Here is a 17,245-nt window from a genome sequence, read left to right as displayed (position 1 = left end):
AATGAAAGCTGCACAAGCATCAATGATGAGGGCCCGAGCTTCGTAGATATCGCCGTCATGTGACTAGCATGGAAACATGACGGATACGTTGAAAGTGTCACTGGACTCGGACGCCGTGTAGTCGGTGTCGGTCACGTGACCGTACAAAGCCAATTTCTGTCTTTCCGCTCCCAGAATCTGTGAGGTTCTCGAATTCGACAGGTTCGGGCAAACCGGGTCACTGGTTCTGTCCAAGGAGCCGTCTATCACTCTCCTGGTCAGGTCATCGGTGTCACACAATGCCGTCAGTCAAACACTCGGTTCTGGATGCACTTGTCTAGGAATCCAAGCCCCCGTTGACTCGAGACCCATACTCGTTTCCAGGCGATCCCATGGATTCTCATTCGACGCGCTGTCGTAATATCCCTCGTACCAGGCTCTTGAGTCTCCTGCTTGCGATACACCATGCCGACCTGTCGGAAACCGCCTTGACGGTCCGACGGATCCTGCTCCGGGGGCAGGACGAGCTGGCAAGCCGTGGCGAGACGTATGCGCCTGCGACAAGGTCTCAGCAGAGGGCTTTGGGGGTATGGTCTCATGATGGTCTTCTTCCTCGTCGTCCAGGTTGATCTCATCCGCATTCGCCTGGGCCTCGGAGTCCCCCTTCGACGTGCTGTCGTGGGTTCCTGAGGGCGTTGAATCAGATTCCGCTGGGGTTGCTCGGGGACCTGGGAAAGGCTGCGCAGCAGGCGTGACTGTGTCCACTGCTAGGTTACATCTTCTCTTCTTCTGGGGGTGGTCCTGTGCGCCAAAGCTCGAGAAGCCCATGGCGGCCGCGACGACATCTTCCACGGGGTCCATCGCGTGTGGTGAGCTATTTCGGAGTGGGCGAGTTCAGGAGCGCAATGGAGCTGGTGTTTCACCGCAACTGTGAGGAAGATGAAGGTTGTCGTGGTGTGGTTTGGGTTGTTGTGGGAGCCGTGGATTCTGGGGACTCAGCTTTGGGGGTTGCAAGTGGGACCACGTCCGTCTTTTTTTGTGAGACACCTGACTAACCTAGTACTTACTGCCTCATTGGGCGGGCTAAAATGTGGTCGTGAACCTCGCTCGCCGTCCTCAAGGTCGTTGATAACTACATCACACGGCCAACTTGATACTCGCGGGCCGTCATGCATGGTTGGCGCCTCCCATATATATTATGCCGCCCCGAGAACCCGTTTGGATGAGATGGTCCCAAGAATTACCGGCGCCGGAATTGGGCCTTGGCGCAATGGCGCGGAACCTGCCTTGGACCATCTGTCTGTCGCGAATCTCCCCGGTTCATCGCTCCAACGACCTGCGTCTACACTTGAAAGAAAAGGTTATTCTACAGAGGCTTTCCCTGCTCACCAACAAATCATGCAGCGTGTACCAACACTTTCAACGGCCTTAGGCTAGACCCGTTTGCGTAGCTTCCGTTCTGTACTCTTCATTCTCCCGACTCTACAGTCTATTTGATGTGCCTCGTGCTCTGACTTTGGCTTGCTCATCTTTTTACGTACATGCGAGAGAGTTTGTTTGAACGCCGACGTGAGAACACAGCTTTCTGGATGACGACCTGTCAAATTGGGCAGGTCGAGGCAGTTCTCATGACGTATAGTATTCCTGATCGTGACTCGGTGGGATCGCTGCCTATTCAAGTAGACGGCGGAGTCGCGTGTATCGCCTTCTCAGCGTCAAGCAAGCAGAGCATCTAGCAGTCAAGCTGTACGAATCACTGGAAAAAAGGGGTCGCAAGTCTCGCTCCAGCTGGTGCAAGGGCTGAGCAGTACTTGTCAGTCTCGCACGTTCCGGTCGTTGTCAGGATTGCAGTACGTTTCATTGCGGGCATCACGCGCCTTCACTCGTTGGTCAACACGTAGCCCTCAACCTGCCAGAACGAATTGTCGGCCAACATTCAACTCGCCCATCGACCCCTGACCCCAAGCCATGGCCATTGGGAGTCAAGTCAACGTCCTGTTCAGCAAAAACGTACTCCACCTCCGAGCCCAATATGACTATCGTCGCGTTACCACTGATCTCCTGAGTCTCTGGCTGCTAATTGACTGTCATGTTGGATGTCCAAGGGCATTGGGCGTTGTGTCTGGAGCGGGGCCATTGAAGCTGATGCAATAAAGCAAGACTACAAATTGCCTTCGCGTATGAGGAAGCCGTGATCTGCGACGTTGGCGATGGCGATGCATCTTGTTCGGAGACACTCAGTACCTTGCTACCAAAATAAGGTGTTCTTGCATGAGACAGACCAACAGTAGGCAATATGACTCACTAGCTGCCGTTTCCGAGATTGCTGTCTTGTCCATGTCGCTCAGCGCCTTGAGTGGCCGCGGTTCCCATCGTGTTCAATTCGACGGCTCAGGTTGTTGGAATAAGCGAGTAATCACGGGAGGATAATGGTCGGTTGGAAGAAGGCCTCGCTGCATTCGGCGTCTGGACTGTCTACGCGCGCAGATCCTGTATCTCAGGACATCGGAGCTATCACAGCTTTCACAAGACAGGTCAACATTGTCATGTGCTGGTGCAAAATTGTACAAGGCGTCTTGTTATGGCTGAGAAAGCCAAGGATACCTGTCTACTTGGTAGGTACGCGAGCAGCACCTGAGTGGTAAGTACCCGACTAGTGGGTACCTAGCCACCTGTTAAGTGCTTACCCAGCACTAGGGCAAGACTTCGTTCGGCCGGCAACTGCTGAGGCTCAGCTGAAGGTCGGCTCGGGGTTCCCATTACATGTGGTCAGGGTCGCATACATGTATACACCAGTACCCAGTACCTAGACGTAGCCATCACTGCTCCAGACCCGAGATGACAACTTGTGCTTCGTAATCCGTACCCCAGGTGAAGACGATGATGTCATTCCTGGCTGATCCAAGAACAGAAATCAACAGTCGTGAATCTCGTCACTTCATAGCTGGTCATGGAATTGATAGTCCATAAATCGACGACTATTAACACGGTGGAGTGGCGAGGATCGCATACACGGTGTGCCCGTTCATTTCGGATCTGTGAGATTCCGGTAGCGGGAGACTACGAGCTAGGAGTATCGCTTCCAAGTTACCTCGCCCTTGGTTAGCTTCTTCCTTTCTTGTCTCTTCTCTTCCTCCCCCCCCTTCCTGGAGGCATCTCGTAGCCAGGTGCACATACATCTCTGGCACGGCAAGCATCTGTCGATTGGCAGCCGGCCAGGACTCGCAATCATCACAAAACGGCCATGGCTGAGCAAACGCCCATCGTGCTGGAGCTCCCGTCAAAATACACGTCCAAACACCCGCGCGCGTCAAGCCAGTCTCCCGCTCCGGACGTCGAATGGCTCGCGGCAACGTGGACCGTCACCCACTCTACGCTTCACATGTGGCGGTCTTCTCGCAACGTCCGCATCACTTACACGCCTCTCCCTTCCCGGCACGATGGCAGACGGCGCATCGACGACCTGGTCGAGTACGAACCCACCAAGTCGTCGGGTGTTCTCAAGACGGTCGCCGGAGTCGACACCCAGTCCGCGGGCCGAGGGTGGGATTGGAGGGGCAAAGGCTGGCTGTTCTTCGTGTCGAGTCATTGGGAGGTGCTCGGCTGGGGAGAGGTCACGAGTGCCGAGGGGAAGAAGGAGAGGTGGGCGGTGACTTGGTTTGCTCCGACAGTGTTTACGAAGGAAGGCTTGGACGTGTATTGCGATTCTGAAGAGGGCCTCAGCGAGGAGACTTATTTGAGGATCCAGGGCGCGTTGAAGAAGATGGACGCCAAGGAGATTGTGGACATGGTTGACAAGAATATGAGGGCCGTTGAGATCAAGTTGCCGCGGGTGGAAAAGTGAATGAAGAGGAGCGGAAGGGTTTAGGTCTCTTCCTTTTATTCATCCAAGGGGCTTGGTTTATTACGGTTGGGTAATTCGTGTACTGGTAACTAATACATATCCATGCAAGAGGAAAAAATCGATGTGGGTATCCCAATTCCGGCGCTTGGCTCGTCAATCATGATGGCGGCAACGAGACTCCCTCTCGTGAGAAAGAGAGTTGCGCCGATGTGGCTGCTCTCGGTCCCTGTCCCTTCTTCTCCCCCTCTCCCAGTCTCTGTCATACTTGTCGTCTTGCGCGTCACTAGACCGATGCCGTCTCCTCTTAGATTTGGGTGATGCGCTCCGTCGTCTGTGTTCACGCTCCTCTCTCTGCCTGTGCTTTTCCCTGCGCTGCTCGTCCTTTCGCATTTGACGCATCTCGTCCTCTCGCTCTTCCTGGAACTTCCTTCGCTCTTGTTTCAATTCTCTCACCCGCGACGCTCCCTTTTTCATCATGGCAAGGGGATCGCTGGCGGCCATACGATTCGTATCTCTCTCCCTGCGCCTTGGATCGTCGTTCCCCCAGACGTCTTTCAGCGGCGCATCCCGACTCGCGGCTACTGCTTGGGAGTACCACGGATTGTTTGTTCCATGCCTGCCGGTTGCGTTGGAGAAGCGCATCGTATATTGGTCTTCATATTCCCGCCTCTTCTTGTGTGCCTCCTGCTCCGCTTCCTGGTTCTTTTCGCTGTGGGCCCTGGTCTTCTCGTCGCCAAACAGATCAATATGGCCGTGGCGATCCACTATCGGGGCCGAGCTCTTTGGTTGTCGGGATGATTCCAGTGATTGGATCACGGCGTCCGTCCTCTCCTTTGCTACACGTAGTTCGAAATCTGTGTCATCCTCGCCATGGCGCTTTCTTTTCCTCCGCATGTCCCTATAACGATCTGGGCCACCCTCCCTGCTTGATTTTGGCGATACTTCCAGGCCATTTGTCACACCGTTTTCCAGTGGTGGCGGTACTTCGCCTCTGAGGATCGCCAAGCGGTGCTGCGAGTCGATTTCCTGCATGCGCTGCTCCTCCGCTTCTTCTGCGGCCTTGGCCGCAGCTTCGTCGCGGCGCACTCTCGCGATGTTGTCGGCATTATAGACGTTCCATGACTTCTTCCCTAAGAGATGTCTGTCCAAGGTCAGTTGAGACTTGAAGACTCTGCAGGCTAGAGTGTCTTCTTACAATGGCATGATGGAATGGTGAGGGAGGATCGCCTGGCGTGAGGGCCGAAGTTCGGGGTAGACGCAGCCGGAGCGCGAAGCAGGGCACTCTATACGCAGGTAAAAGAAGAGTGATGGGCTCTCGGGACATCCCAAATCCTGGTGTATGTATTTCCATCATTCAAATGATAGAGCAGTAGTCCGCGAGGAACAAGCCGAAAGCTTCTGACCTGCACGCGGCCCCACAATTCTCTGGTGACATAATGGGCTAAGCCCAACTGAGCACTGGCCCGAAACCACCCTGAGACTCGCTGTCAACGCCCCCATCTGGCATTGAAAGACCCGACAACACTTTCTAGGCACGACCACGTTGCCCGACTGTCATCGTCACTTGTGCGAATCCCTTCTTTTCCAGACTCACCCGGATTTTACTCTTGTCGAGGAATCCGATAGAACAACTTCAGGGCATAAATCATCGCAATGTCTAGAATACCCCCAGGCGGCGGCAGGTTGCCTTACGCCCCCTCGTTACCAGGAGGCAATCCCCGAATGCCCCTAAACCAAGGACGACCGCCGCCGGGAGGCTCGTACGGCTCAGATCCATCCCAAGGCTATGGGAGTCCTCAAGGCTATAGCGATCCCCGGATCAACCAAGGGGCTGGTCCCCAATCGCCAGGGATGTCGAGATACTCAGAGAAAGGACCTTCCGGACACTCTGGTTCCAGAAGGGTTCCTTTGCGAGTCGAGAAGGTTGCCGACAGAACTTTGCAATCTCGCCTGATCTACGGCAATATGTGAGCAGCGCTATCCTCACATGTGCCATCTTGGCCAACGTGTCATCCTTTGAATTTTGATCTAACCGGTGGATTGGCAGATGTGCTGTTGCGCCGGAAGACTTCCCGCCGAACCGAGACGGTACCGATCTCTATATCCTCGTGCGTGGCGGCCAACCAGAGGGAGAATTCGTCATCACAGCGAGGCCCGTTCCCGGCTTCCCCCAAGGGGGAATTAGTCTCTCCGACCCTCAGCGTTCCTGGTGTAACATCACCATTCGCGACACGTTCTCTGGAGAACTATATGACCCTTTTGCCCAAGGAGGGAGAGCATATTTGGGATCCGTTGATCTAGAAGTCGGCTTCGCATCGCCTAATAAGAGAACTGACGTTCCATACGATGAGGATCATCTCGCAGCGCAATTTTCTGACACCTTCGCAAACCAAGTTCTGGCCCCTGGGCAGAGAATTTTAATGGATGTCCGCAATATTCCGCTGTTGATTGTTGTCAAGACAGTGGGGCTTGTAGACCTTGCCATGTCCTCGGATGACCCTAGCAAGCAGGTCTTCCGAGAAGGCCATGCAAGAGGCATTCTCACCAGCCAAACAAGAGTGTTGTTCCACCGCGACGGTAGAACTGACTTTCACATGAAGCCATCTATGAGCAAGCCCAATTCCAACGCTATTCTGGCGCCGGACTTCAAGTTTGAAGACATGGGCATTGGTGGTTTGGGCGATGAATTCTCCACCATCTTTCGTCGAGCTTTCGCCTCCCGCGTGTTTCCTCCTGGCCTCGTGGCCAAGATGGGCATTCCGCACGTCAAAGGAATGTTGCTTTACGGCCCCCCGGGTACCGGCAAGACCCTTATTGCCCGCCAAATAGGCAAAATGCTCAACGCGCGCCCGCCAAAAGTCATTAATGGCCCTGAAGTTCTAAACAAGTACGTGGGACAGTCTGAAGAGAACATCCGAAAGCTATTCGCGGATGCCGAGAAGGAGTACAAAGAAAAGGGCGAAGAAAGCAGCCTTCACATCATCATTTTCGACGAACTCGACGCCGTATGCAAACAGCGTGGATCGGGCGCTGGAGGAGGGACCGGTGTTGGTGACAGCGTGGTGAACCAGCTTCTTTCCAAGCTTGACGGAGTCGACCAGCTGAACAATATCCTGCTTATAGGAATGACCAATCGAAAGGACATGATTGATGATGCGCTCATGCGACCTGGTCGTTTGGAAGTCCACATCGAAATTTCTCTACCAGATGAAGCGGGTCGGCTCGACATCTTCAACATCCACACTGCCAAGATGAGGGAGAACAAGATTCTCGATTCTGATGTTGACCTAAAGGAGCTCGCAAACATGACCAAAAACTACTCGGGTGCCGAGATTAATGGCGTTGTCAAGGCCGCAGCATCATTTGCATTTTCGCGCCACACAGAAGTCGGTCAAATGGCTGCCGTGAAACAGGACGTTGCCAGCATGCAAGTCAACCGCGCGGATTTCATGCTGGCCTTGACAGAAGTAAAGCCGGCATATGGTGTATCAGAGGCGGAGCTTGAAGACGCCATCGGTCTGGGCATCATGCGGTTCAGCCGATACATTGGCTCGACTATTGACGAGATGATGCGTGTGGTTGGCATGATCAAAAACGACCCCAACAAATTTAGCACCTCGGTGCTCTTCCACGGACCCAAAGGTGCGGGAAAGACTGCACTTGCAGCCCACATTGCCATGCAGTCCGACTTTCCCTTTGTGAAATTGGTGACGCCGGCAGATCTCGTTGGGTACAGAGACGACTTTGCCAAGAAGGACTACGTTCACAAAGCATTCGCGGATGCCTACAAGTCGCCTGCGTCGATCCTCATCCTCGATGACTTTGAGCGTCTCATCGGTTGGAACCCGATTGGACCTCGTTTCTCCAACGTTATGCTGGAGGCCCTTACCACGCTCATTGTTCCCCCCCCCCCCCCCCGGCGGAGACCAAGCCCTTGGACGCGATTTACTCACCTGTACTCTAGAATCACCGTCTCCTCGTTTTCGTGACCACGTCCAAAGCTGCCGTGCTCAAGATGCTCGAAATCGACACTGATTTCGCAAAGAGGGTCGCAGTGCCAGCTGTTTCTGACGTTGAAGAGCTCGCTGTTGTCTTGCAGGAATCTCGTGTCTTTCGACCCGATGATATTGACCATGTGCTCCAGCTGGTACAGCAGCGCACAGGGTCGGACAAGGTTGGAATAGGCATCAAGACGATCCAGGACCTGATCTTCGAGGCCAAGGCCGGCGAATCCAGCAGCCACTTGGTAGAGACTTTCTCAGAGCTATTACTGGATAACATTCAGGGCATAAATCTTTGATAGACTTGTCACACGGCGCGATGAATAAATAGATGGTAGATGATGAGAGCCTCGGAGGTCGCAACGTATCCAGGCCATTGCCATTGCTTGATAGATGACGCACTTTGCTCTTGCATCACGAGAGTCTGACTAGAGCATTGGCCTTTTGAGGGCACAACAGCACTCACACGTCCAACAGGTCTAGTCCCTCCGCACATGGCAGTCAAATGCGAAAAGGAAGAAGTAGTTGCGGCGTAGATGGGCGCAACCACGTACGTGCGTGCGCGCTCCACCGCCGATGACGAGTACCAAGCAGGGCGCCACGCAATTTCCCCAGCGTCCGGAGGCGAGTTGGTGCCTGACGAGAAGGTGCCCCTTAATATATGTGCCTGAGCTGGCACTTGGTAACTTACGTCTTCCTGCCTACTGTAAATACTTGCGTATGTGTAGTCCGTACTAGGCCGTCGGGCTTTGGCAATGTTGGCTGTGCGCTTGCCTAATTGCTTCATCAGGAAACGAACTACTTTTCGCTTGGCTCGAGCAACGCGGTGTCGACTACTGCTCTGTGCTCGTGGACAAGAGATGACGGGAGGCAGACGGAGGTTCCTGCTGCGCTTGTGAAGCTGACGTCGCAGATTGCCACGGGTCAAGAGCAAAATACGGGGAGTATGTACGGCGTATCTACTCCGTAGCCTGGCGAGAGAGATGTCAAGTCCTCCCCTTGTTAACGTGGGACTTGCTATACAGTCTCAGATTCGCAGCCAAGTGACATGACAACCAAACAATCCCGCCTTGACAGGGGTCTCGGCAAAGTCGGTGCGTCCCGACGCTCGGTACCATGGGAAGGCGAGAGAGACGTCAGCAGCACCTCGACGAAAAAGGCCGTCATGGAGGTCATTGAGGGGCGGGCTGTTGGAGCGGGCTTGGTGATTGCTTTCGCATCTTGTCGACTCTGTCTGGACTTGGACTCGCAAAACGTCAGGTTTGGTTTCATTCTTGGAATCTCGGCCCAGTACTTGCGAGGTCCCTTTCGAGAAAGGACATGACACGATCTGATCTACTCCGTAGGGCACGAGGAATTAGCGACGAAAGAATGAGTCTGTCTCAACCCACGTGGACGCCTGACCACAGGGTTGGCAAACCAGATGGAGAGAAAATGGCGTCACTTTGGTCTGCCAAACATGCTCTGTGAACGACGACTACGTACGTACTCTACTTGGGTACATGGGTAGGGTCTAGATCTTTCGAGCATGCATAGATCACGCCAAAACCGGTGGCTCCCGGGAGGCTTCTGTGCCGAAATGATTGTCGTCTTGTTTGGCTTGTGTGTCGGCGTAGCGCGTATGTATCCCCATGTCCGTATCCCGTCCCTCATTCAGCAGCGTCCACTCCGAAGGACTTGTGGACGGCTGACTGGTCGGACGCTGGACTGTTCTCGTCCTGGTCCCGGTGGGCTCTCTGAGGCGCTCTCATAGCCCCCCTCGCAAATCATCCTGGGCGGACGGGAGGGAGGTGTCAAGGTCAAAGCCGCCAGCCACTTGTTTTCAGAGTGTCTCGAGTCCGCGAGCCCACCGGAGGGGGATGGGTTCGGCCTGCCGCTCGGATGGAATCCTAGAAAGCCAGGGAGCTGGTCAAATTGACTGATCAAGTTCCTCGAGTGATGATGGGCGAACGGACCTTCACTGTCACGTGACATGGTTTTATATGTATCATAACGCCCCACTACTCCGTAGAAGGGTCACAGATAGGAGATATAAACTCAAGGTCCTAGGCCCAAGTCCAGTGTCAAATGCGCATCATGGACGATACACGGTCACGGCCCGGAGTGTACTTTGTCGGGTGGAGAGCGGAGAGCAGAGCAGAGGGCGGGGGAGTGGAGAGTGGAGAGGGAAGATAACGTGGTGGTCGCGTCGGCGGCGCTTCAACGCACAAGGCGCGACTCGCACGTGCTCAGACCACTTACTGTACGTGCCAGGCACCTGGTATATGCCCAAGTATTACTCCGTAAGTAGGTACCCAGGTAGGTAAAGTAAGTAAGTACTTTAGGTACGGAGTACGGAGCAGGCGCCCGGTTCGCGGGCCAATGAGCTGTCAAGTGTTGTGTTATTGTCATTATTACTACTCCGTACGTACTACGTACTACCACTTAAGTACGGAGTACTACTACCACTCCGTCAGTATGCAGGCTGCACAACCCGCGCTGCCAGCCCGTGTGCCCCCTTCGCTTCCATCTGCTGCCCACATGCAACCCTTTTGGGCCTGGAGGCTGGAGACTGGGGCCGGGCACCCTGCTGCACCCTTCTCAGTCACGGCCAAGCTCTGCGCTGCAATAGAAACAAACTGGCACTGCACTGCACTGCACTGCACTGCACCGACTCGACTCGTCCCGCCTCCGACGTTTGTCGTCTGTCAAATTCTTCGCCTTCAATCCTGCGCCGGCAACTCGATGCGCCCGATTTACACCGAACAACGCGACATTTGGACGACCGTCAACATCAGCCACCCATGACGCAAGTCTGAGCTGTGCCACGGGTTGCTTCTTGCCTGGTCGAATTCGAGGTCCGTTGAGCGCCACCGTCCCTTAATTTGAAGTCGTAGTAGTGATTTTACCCCCAAGTGCGAGAAGTGGTGCCATCAATCGTGGCCATACGCGACTACATCTTGCGTCTGTTTGGCCTCGGCATAGCTGGCTGCCAACCAGCTTCGGAACCTTCATTGTGCCTCCTCATGCTGATGTTTCTTTCGACTGCAGTGTCGACAGGCACGACATCCCAGCCCCGCGAAGAGACGTTTGGTAATGGACGCCGCCGACCCCCCGGCCTTGACGAGGCCATTGAAACCCGGCCTTGCGGCCTTGACAAGCCTCCGGAGGGCTCATTCGCGAACACAAACGTCACCAAAGCGCTTGGCTGGAAACGACACAACTACGGCACCATCACCTCAGGTGCCGTCGTCGTCTGCCAAAGAGAACTACTCGGTACTACAACCTGTGACGACCAAGTGGACTGCCAAAAACATTACCCGCGGGGGTTCGACCACCTCCAAGCCATTGGTTCCCTTCTCAGAACGCCGAACTCAGCAAGAGAAGAGGCAGGCCGAGACTGAAGCTGACAGGTGGGATATTGCACCAGACGGTGGTTCAGCTGGTCGTGAGGGACGTCAGTTTACAGTATCTAATGTGGGGAACAATGGGAGGATATATCTAAGGTAGGTTTTTGGTGTCGCCCGCCTCCCCTCCCTCCATCTCGATGAGGAAATAGAAAAAGGGGCCGCAAGCGCCTCAACAACCAAGTCTCGAATGTTTCCACATCTGGTTGCAACGCTTCCCTATGGGATGCTAACTTTGCGGACCCAGGCCCAGCATACGACCTGCTCACCTACGCTACCCTCAGCCAAACTTTACCTTTCCCATCACGCCACCAAGCACAGCCGTGGTGGATAGCTGGAATCCAGTCGGGCAACAAGACCACACCAAGGATGGGGAAGATGGTGAAAGTAATTTTCCGTCACCATGGACCCCAACCACGAGCGCCACACCCCTTGCGGGCGACAGGCAGACCCTAGCAGACGCCGGAACTCCAAGTCGACCCAGGCGACACCACCGAGCCATGTCCGACAGCACGGTACACGAAGTCAACCACAGCAGTGAACAGGAACCTCGTACACTCAAAGTGTCAACTTCAAAGTTGGGCGAATGTGACGATCCTCGACCCCGGACCATGGACGACCTGGACGCAATGACCGGAAAGCCGATTCTCGATGTCAACATACCCTCTTGGCGCCTTGGAACACCCCGCTTCAGTGTTCGAGGCACTCCCATGATCCGAGGCTCTTCCTATGCGCCAACCGAAGACTTGCGTTCCAGCGCCATGTCAGACCACAGTCCTTCATCTCAATCCCGCAAAGAGCCTACTCCAGCAATTCCAACGAGGAAGCCTAGTCCTCTAGCAGTTCCCGGGCATCGTTCCCCTTCTGTGGCCAAACGTGGGGCTCCTGGTTTGCCATCACCACGCATTTCACGCCCGGCGCGGCCAACCTTCATGTCGACACACTTGGCCATTGAGCCCGCCATGTTCACCGACTTGACTTTGGAACCAGCCCGTGACGATGGCAGCACCGTCCGCTATTCCCCCGCAGGGGCCGTAACAGCAGCGACACCCCCCCGGCTTGTCGCCGAAATAACGTCCCCTTGCTTCTTGGACTATGAACTCATTTCCGACTTCTTTCTCACTTTCAGATCTTTCCTCGAACCAACTGACCTTCTCCAAATGCTGATTGCCCGTATGAGATGGGCGCTGGACCGCAACGACGAGATTGGCATGATTGTCCGTGTTCGGACCTTTGTCGCCCTTCGACACTGGATATTGAATTATTTCGTGGACGACTTTCTCACCGACTACGGCCTGCGCGTGGTGTTTTGCAACCTATTGAACGACTTTGTTGACGAGCTCTGTCAAGACGTTGACTCCCGCAGAGTCCAATTAAAGATTCTCGCAGAGCTCAAGAAGTGTTGGCGCCGGGTTTGTGCGCAATACTGGGACGGAGCCGAATTCGACGATCTGCCTGGTGTAGAGGCAACCATCACACCTGGCGGCATGGTTGGTAGTCGAGATCCTGGCCTGAATCCTTCCGCGTTGGAGGCACAGATGATGGGGCAACAACAAACACTACCACCTACTACTCTACAACCTAAACAGACCTCTCCTTATCCTCACGCCGTGTCTTTACCCGGCGAGATACCCAAGGCGATGCAAGTTGGGGACTTTGTGGTGCTGGATAACCGGCCTGGGACTCCTGAGAATCGCATGAGGGGATCCATGGACTTGGAACACGGCCCCAACTCGCCACGCAGTCCGGCCAGTGTGGATGTCGTATCGTGCTCGTTCCCCAGCAAAAGCATGCGGGCTTGCAATCCTAACGCGACTGAGTTGATGGCTGCTCACCCAGTGCCCTCAGCATCCGTGGGTGTTGCCTCTGGGCCGATAGCAACAGCACCAAAGGCGCTGGTTGGGAAGCGAGTTCGTCCGGCCCAGACGCACAAACGTAGTAATAGTCTATCAGATTCCTTGCGGGATCATGGCTCTGACAAGGCTTCTTCTACCGACCAAGAGGCTCATACAATTGCGCCATCTAAAGGGAGCCTCGTACGTGGTAACTTTCTCCCGCCTGGTCAGGCCTTCGTCGACGTGGAATCTCACCATCGTTACGGCGATTCTCACCGACAGACAACCATATTCCAGTCAAAGAGTCACGATCACCCCAAAGAAAGGGCACCAGGCGGTGCCATGTCGGGCTACGGCATGCGCAAACTTCTTCGCGGTGTCCGCAAGGCCCTAAAAGCCAAAGACCAAGGCCCTCATTCTGCCAAGTTAGTGGCAGACATTCCCACGGTTGGTCCCCGAGGTGCGACAACAAACCGAATACCCGGAACAGCCGTGGTTCCTCAACAGCTCGCCAGACACAATGGCGCCCGCCCCCCTGTTAGGATTGATCTTCTCGGGGCTGAGGTCGCTGAGGATTTCAAAAAGGCCATCCGTGAGGAGGAAGAGGCTTTGGCTGCAGCAGTCGACCGTAAACAGCCTTCCGGCGCGTCATTCCAGCCTCCAAATCCGTCACCAATGCTGTCAACATGCCCCGATTATCCAGCCGCTCGTATGAACACTTCAACAACCCTCGACGCCTTCACGTTGAACCAGAAGCAAAGGCCAGTTAGTGACATGGGAACAACGGTTGGAAGCAAGTCTATTGTCATTGTGGACGATACTGTTCCTTTCGAAATGCCCTCGGGTGCCTACGGAAGCGAGAATTACTCCGTTGATGCTTTTGCGGATTCCTTCATTCATCGTGGCACTGACCCGACTCCTCCAAATACACCCCCGGAGCAATCCCAAGCGGCTGGAATCTCTCGACGGTCGTCATGCCTTGTCCACCCAGACGTCGCAAGGCCACCCCTTGTAGGGGAAAATATTTTGCCTCCATTCATCCCAGACCTGGCGACATTAGAAGGCAGCCAGAGTGCAAGAGTCTCAGAGGAACAGGCTCGACCATCATTGTCGGCAGTACGCAAGAGCAGACAGCATCCTCCCCTAAGTAGAGGAGTAGTTCGGCTACGTAGACGAACCCGATCGTCAAAAATACACCAATCCTTGGACTCGATAATGCATCGCCGGGCCACCTCCTTTGGTAGCGTGTCAATTTCGCACACCACCGAGAGCTTTGATGCCACCGCCACGGCCACAAGCGACTTGGACAGCGTCTGGCAATCTCAAGCTTCTGTGCCCGCGCCGCTTCGTGTTCTCCGGCGACGACCCGGGGGGGATTTGAAAGCCGCTACAAAGGTGGGCGACCTTGACCGGTCCATGGTAAGACGGTCGCAATCGGTGGGTTCTTTGGCAACTTTTAGCGAGTCTATGCGCAGCTCCTATATGTTGAGTACTCGTCCCAACTCTTCGGGGGAATTGGATCACCCAAACGCGCCGTTGACTTCGGGCGAAGAAGTGTTTTCACTCGGGCAGCTGGCAGAGAAACCATCAAAGCGGAAGCTCTCACTCTTCAGCACACATTCCTCTAAGCCTGTCATGCGACCGTCGTTCGAAGCTGAGGCGCAAAAGCTTGCGCAAATCCCAGACGAAGAAGATGGCGGCATTGAATCGGCGCTTATGAAACTGGAAGGGATAATTCCCAAAAGATCTCCCAAAGTCTCTGTCATTGGTCAGCGTCCAGATGTCACCAACACCGAAACGAAGGGAGAAGGACAGCCAGAAGACGTTGCCGAGCTCAACAATACAAAACTTGATGCGGAAAATACGGACGAGGAGAAGGGGATGAACAGTACCGAGTCGTATTCGCAATATCATTTGGCAGATGAAGCCGAGCACTGGCAGAGGGTTCCGGTCGAGCAACAGCCCAGGAAGGCCGACGGCACAACCGGAGCGCCGATTTCCTTTCTTTCTGAAGTTTCGCAGGAGTCGTACTGCTCGATACCGCTCCTGAAGCGAGGGCTCGGCGACGACACGAGTAAAATGTCACCTCGAACTTGGACCGACAGATCCGTTCTCCGAGGCTCAGACGACGAAGATTCGGTCTCCAATGCAGAGCACGTAAGCAATGCTCACGATGCCACGCATTCATCGTTTGAAGTCGTGGAAAAGTCTGACAGCATTGACCGAATCAAGCCTGGCGAAACAATGCCCTCAACCACATCAGGAATGGAGGGCGAGTCCTTCTTGCGAGATGACAGCGCAGACAACACAGATCTATCTTCAGAATTATCCGAGGATGAGCGTGGTTCTCGGGGAGTCAAGGGACATGCCAACCCTCTCTCAGATGGCAGCCTTCCCGCACATCCTCTGGCACAAGAGCCTCCTTGCAACCAGAGGCCGAAAACAGCTTCGGGGCAAGTAACTCGGGCCCAGGGCATGTCGGTGACGACAAAGGCTCCCGATGCCGACCACACCAATTTCAACACTTGGCCCAGAAAGCCACTACCCCCGACCCCCGACTTGACGCCGATTGTGGGCTCTCCTGACAGTCCACCGTTCGCCGATGAGATGGCTCGCAGCAATGCGTTGGCTGGCGACGCCAAACCTGGCACGTCAGCCAGCCCCAAGCTTGCAGTTCACTTGCCATTCATTCTGGCCTTCGACTCGGACACCCTGGCTCAACAATTTACACTGATTGAGAAGGATGCTTTGAACGAAATCGATTGGAAAGAACTGATCGACATGGACTGGAAGAACGGTGCTAGGGGCCATTCTCGGTCATGGGTTGATTTCCTGAAGAACACAGACGCGCAAGGCGTCGAGGTTGTGATTGCACGATTCAACATAATGGTCAAGTGGGCCATCTCGGAGATTGTCCTCACGCAGCATGTTGAAGAGAGAGCCAGATGCATAATCAAGCTGATCCACGTCGCGGCCCACTGCCGACGGTATCGCAATTTTGCAACTCTTGCTCAGCTCACGATTGCTCTGTCGAGCAACGAAATATCTCGCATGTCCAAGACATGGGACCTTGTGCCAGCAAGTGACTTGAAGACGCTCAGTGATCTCGAGCTTCTGGTCACTCCCAGGAGGAACTTTCACAAAATTCGACAAGAGATGGAACTGGGGTCAGATTCTGGATGCATTCCGTTTGTCGGCATTTATACACATGACTTGCTTTACAATGCACAGAAGCCATCTGAAATTGCAAGTTCCCCGACAGCCGCACCCCTTGTCAACTTTGAACGGTGTCGCATCGCGGCCTCTGTTGTCAAGACACTTCTCCGCCTCTTGGAAGCCAGCACTCGTTACACGTTCCAGCCCATTGAAGGCGTGACGGAGCGGTGCCTCTGGATCGGGGCGCTTAGTGATGAGGATATCCGAAAGCATTCCAAGAGCCTCGAATAAGTCGCGTTGTCGTCCGTGGCTTCATACATATATATATTCTGGATGCAGCCGAAACGAAGGACCTGTCAAGCACGACCAAGCTGGCGTTGTTTGGGTTCTGGCCGTTTTGCAGTGCCTCACGAAGCTATTTGCGATTCTTTCACATCACAGCATCCCGTACGTGAGCTTGATATCCCCCAACACTTTTTGCTTTCCTTGCTGTCATAATTCTTTCTTCAACAACTCCAAGTGTACTCATACGCATGCGGCCTGTCTGCATGATGCCTTTTTTTCACACCAAATCCGACAAGGCGAGCATTTCGTTTTCATTTGATATCCAATGGCCAAACGGAGTTTCACTTTGTCATTCACTCACACACACGGACAGGGAGGGAGGGTGAGGCGTATTCGCGTTGGCGTTCCCGGGTATGCTTTTTCCTGGCCTACCCCACACATCGACGCTTTGGTTTTTTCTTTGTTTTGTTTTCCTCTTGTTCGTGGGTCATGCTACGCTCCAAGTGTAAGCGAGGTGTTTTTTTTTTCTTTTGCTATATACCTCTTTGTCACTTTCCGGGATGGATAAAGAAGGGTTGAACACATTGCGGTGGGATCGATGGGAGAAGATGATGGAAGCGAATGTTAAGAGTCGGAGTTTTGGGAAAGGGGACTGAATGGGGGACGGGACTGGCGGAATATACCCAGCACATGTGGTTGAGCAGAGAGTAGGTATCATTACGACTTGTTCATCGCCGTTATAAAAGGCCCCCCATGATG

At 54.4% G+C, this 17,245-nt stretch overlaps 5 protein-coding genes across 5 annotated transcripts; 3 read left to right on the top strand and 2 right to left on the bottom strand.

Annotated features, from left to right (window-relative positions):
* Positions 1–288: 288 nt before the first annotated feature.
* On the bottom strand, positions 289–840 carry MAM_00828 (uncharacterized protein; the record flags this gene model as incomplete). Its single annotated transcript, XM_040819627.1, has 1 exon — positions 289–840. The coding sequence occupies one exon, from the start codon at positions 838–840 to the stop codon at positions 289–291; it is 552 nt and encodes a 183-aa protein (XP_040682892.1).
* Positions 841–3,223: 2,383 nt separating this feature from the next.
* On the top strand, positions 3,224–3,823 carry MAM_00827 (uncharacterized protein; the record flags this gene model as incomplete). Its single annotated transcript, XM_040819626.1, has 1 exon — positions 3,224–3,823. The coding sequence occupies one exon, from the start codon at positions 3,224–3,226 to the stop codon at positions 3,821–3,823; it is 600 nt and encodes a 199-aa protein (XP_040682891.1).
* Positions 3,824–3,976: 153 nt separating this feature from the next.
* Positions 3,977–5,026, bottom strand: MAM_00826 (homocitrate synthase; the record flags this gene model as incomplete). The annotated part of the gene is made up of 2 exons (XM_040819625.1): positions 3,977–4,994; positions 5,019–5,026. 2 exons carry the CDS (start codon positions 5,024–5,026, stop codon positions 3,977–3,979), a joined length of 1,026 nt encoding a protein of 341 aa, XP_040682890.1.
* Positions 5,027–5,476: 450 nt separating this feature from the next.
* Positions 5,477–8,123, top strand: MAM_00825 (vesicle fusion factor NSFI; the record flags this gene model as incomplete). Its single annotated transcript, XM_040819624.1, has 3 exons — positions 5,477–5,790; positions 5,871–7,722; positions 7,788–8,123. The coding sequence occupies 3 exons, from the start codon at positions 5,477–5,479 to the stop codon at positions 8,121–8,123; spliced, it is 2,502 nt and encodes an 833-aa protein (XP_040682889.1).
* A 2,776-nt stretch (positions 8,124–10,899) lies between these two features.
* Positions 10,900–16,492, top strand: MAM_00824 (Ras guanine nucleotide exchange factor; the record flags this gene model as incomplete). The annotated part of the gene is made up of 2 exons (XM_040819623.1): positions 10,900–11,309; positions 11,458–16,492. 2 exons carry the CDS (start codon positions 10,900–10,902, stop codon positions 16,490–16,492), a joined length of 5,445 nt encoding a protein of 1,814 aa, XP_040682888.1.
* Between the last annotated feature and the right edge of the window lie 753 nt (positions 16,493–17,245).

This window comes from Metarhizium album (genome assembly GCF_000804445.1).
Source record: "Metarhizium album ARSEF 1941 chromosome Unknown scaffold_1, whole genome shotgun sequence".
Lineage (NCBI taxonomy): Eukaryota > Fungi > Ascomycota > Sordariomycetes > Hypocreales > Clavicipitaceae > Metarhizium > Metarhizium album.
The sequence above is the reverse complement of the archived record's forward strand: the minus strand, read 5'-3'. Positions and strand labels throughout refer to the sequence as shown.